This window comes from Ochlerotatus camptorhynchus, unplaced genomic scaffold (assembly GCF_037179485.1).
Source record: "Ochlerotatus camptorhynchus isolate MF236.1 unplaced genomic scaffold, CSIRO-AGI_Acam_v1.1 ptg000328l, whole genome shotgun sequence".
In the NCBI taxonomy this organism is placed as follows: Eukaryota; Metazoa; Arthropoda; class Insecta; order Diptera; family Culicidae; genus Ochlerotatus; species Ochlerotatus camptorhynchus.
Genome location: NW_027040816.1, coordinates 962,725 through 964,944, shown reverse-complemented (window position 1 = coordinate 964,944; position 2,220 = coordinate 962,725). Strand labels below are relative to the sequence as shown.

At 41.3% G+C, this 2,220-nt stretch overlaps 1 protein-coding gene across 1 annotated transcript; it reads right to left on the bottom strand.

Annotated features, from left to right (window-relative positions):
* Positions 1–949: 949 nt before the first annotated feature.
* Positions 950–1,825, bottom strand: LOC135708186 (3-oxoacyl-[acyl-carrier-protein] reductase FabG-like). The gene has a single exon (XM_065230193.1). It carries the CDS (start codon positions 1,728–1,730, stop codon positions 963–965), a length of 768 nt encoding a protein of 255 aa, XP_065086265.1. The 5' UTR covers positions 1,731–1,825; the 3' UTR covers positions 950–962.
* Positions 1,826–2,220: the final 395 nt, after the last annotated feature.

The following is a 2,220-nucleotide window of genomic DNA, read 5'->3' as shown; positions in this document are numbered from 1 at the left end:
TTAGTCTTCTTACATTTACAAGAACTTCATAAATTCAATGTTGAACAACATGTGATACCAGTGACTTGGTTGTGGAATGCATGTAGCACTAGAGGTTTGCTCAGCCGAGCTCGGTAGAAAAAAAACTAAGTGTGTGGATAGTACTTAACATAACAGGAACTGGGGTTGAAGTTGTCGCTGACCGAATAGTCAAAGTCATGAAACACAGTGAACGAAGAATCCTTGTCTCTGAAATCGATGTTTAGCCAATAAGACATCTTAGTACTTAGCTTAATACTTTCTTTGGCAAGTTTTAACTTCTACTTATCAGCAACACGGTAAAAATTATAAACCTGTATTTGAGGCAGTATGTAATTTTTACGAAATTTAACATCACATGTTTAGAGCACATGCAATTTGTATACTTATGTCAATATATGGTTTTCTACGTGTTACAAGAGCTGAAATACACTGAAAAAATATTTTACATCGTTTGTATTGGAAACGTACATAATGTTTCCAATAACAAAATTAATCTGCATATCACATAACAAAATAAATTCTATGTGAGTAATCATATAGATTTATGAGGACATATAAGGTTTACGTGATTTTGTGGTGCAATTTCCAATTATGAGATCACATGAATGTTATGCGGAATTCACATGGATATTTTCCACTGGATGTGATTTATTTTATGAGTGTATGTATAAATTAATAATATTAATTTTAAAGGTATCTCCAGGAACATTGATTTGAGGATTGTTGATTTGAGCAATTAATTTTGAATCAAAAATACAGTACAATGGAAGTGTTCATCGATGCACAGTAACACCATTCAACTGCAAATGATCAAAATTGTATTTTATTTATGCTTTAATTGAAACACATTTAATACACACATAAAAAAATAAATGCCTCGATTTCCATTCCAAGATTCGCCACAAAGTCCTGCATTTTTGCTCCGTCATCATCGCTTTCGCTTATCGTGGGCACATCGCATGACGTCCACCATCGATCGGTAAGCTCGCCCCGGTAATGAACGAAGCAGCATCGCTGGCCAAAAATACGATCGCATCGGCCACCTCGGTTGCCTGGCCGGGACGGCCCATGGCGTGCGTATTCTTGGAGTGTTCCAAAAACTTCTTGTACGTTTCCTCATCCATCCCGCCGCGCTTGTGCAGATTCGTTACCGTTACTCCCGGGTTCACGCAATTGACCCGAACGTTCTTGGCTGCCAGTTCCAGCGCTACGCAACGGGTGAACTGATCGACCGACATCTTCGAAATGTTGTACGCCAGCACTCCCGGGAACGAGCGGATTCCGTTCACGCTGGACACGTTGACTACATTTCCCTGCGATTTGATCAGATGCGGCACGGCCAGCATCGTCAAATGATAGATCGATCGGATGTTGGTGTTCATCACTCGATCAAACTGCTCCAGACTGGTAGTCTCGATCGTTCCGGTTTCGATGATACCCGCATTGTTCACCAGCACGTCCAACTTTCCAAACTTTTCAATCGTCGTCTTGAGGATCCGCTCCGTGTCGGCCTCCTGGCTGATGTCACCAGGGATAATAAGGGGTGCAGCCGCTCCCGCCGTGCATTCCTTGGCAACATTGTTCAGATTGTCCACCTTACGACCGGTCAGAGCGAGGGAAGCACCCAACTTGGACAGTTTGATTGCCGTGGCAGCACCGATTCCGCTGCTAGCTCCGGTGATTAGAATAACTTTACCGGTGAAATTCATCTTTATTATCGGCGTTTGATACTTGCGAGCAGAGAATTACGTAAATTGAACGATAGACTATAACTGACGCTGATTGCTGTGCTGTGTGTTGTGTAGCTAAGCCGGCTAGGTAAATAAAAACAAGCTGACCGAGTTAGTGGTTCTACAAGCGTATTGGTGCTGGGAAGGGAATGGAACATGTTCATTTGTGGCATAAGTTTAGGCGACTTAAAGGTTGATGTGGTGGATTAAAGTGCACAATCCAGTTGGATTCTTCTACCAAACGTGACAAGTTAAAATTACTTTGTTCATTTCTAGTGACAATTATCTGATTTAAATTGAATGATTATAATTAAAGCGTGCCATAACACCTCAGCGTCATCTAGGTATATCACTCAAGTCACTACTGATGGGAAATTTTTGAGAGGAGAATTTTGGAAGAAACTTCCAAATTCCGGAGAATGTTGGAAGAAACTTCCTGGGGAAGCTGACAAAATTTGTCAGGAGATAA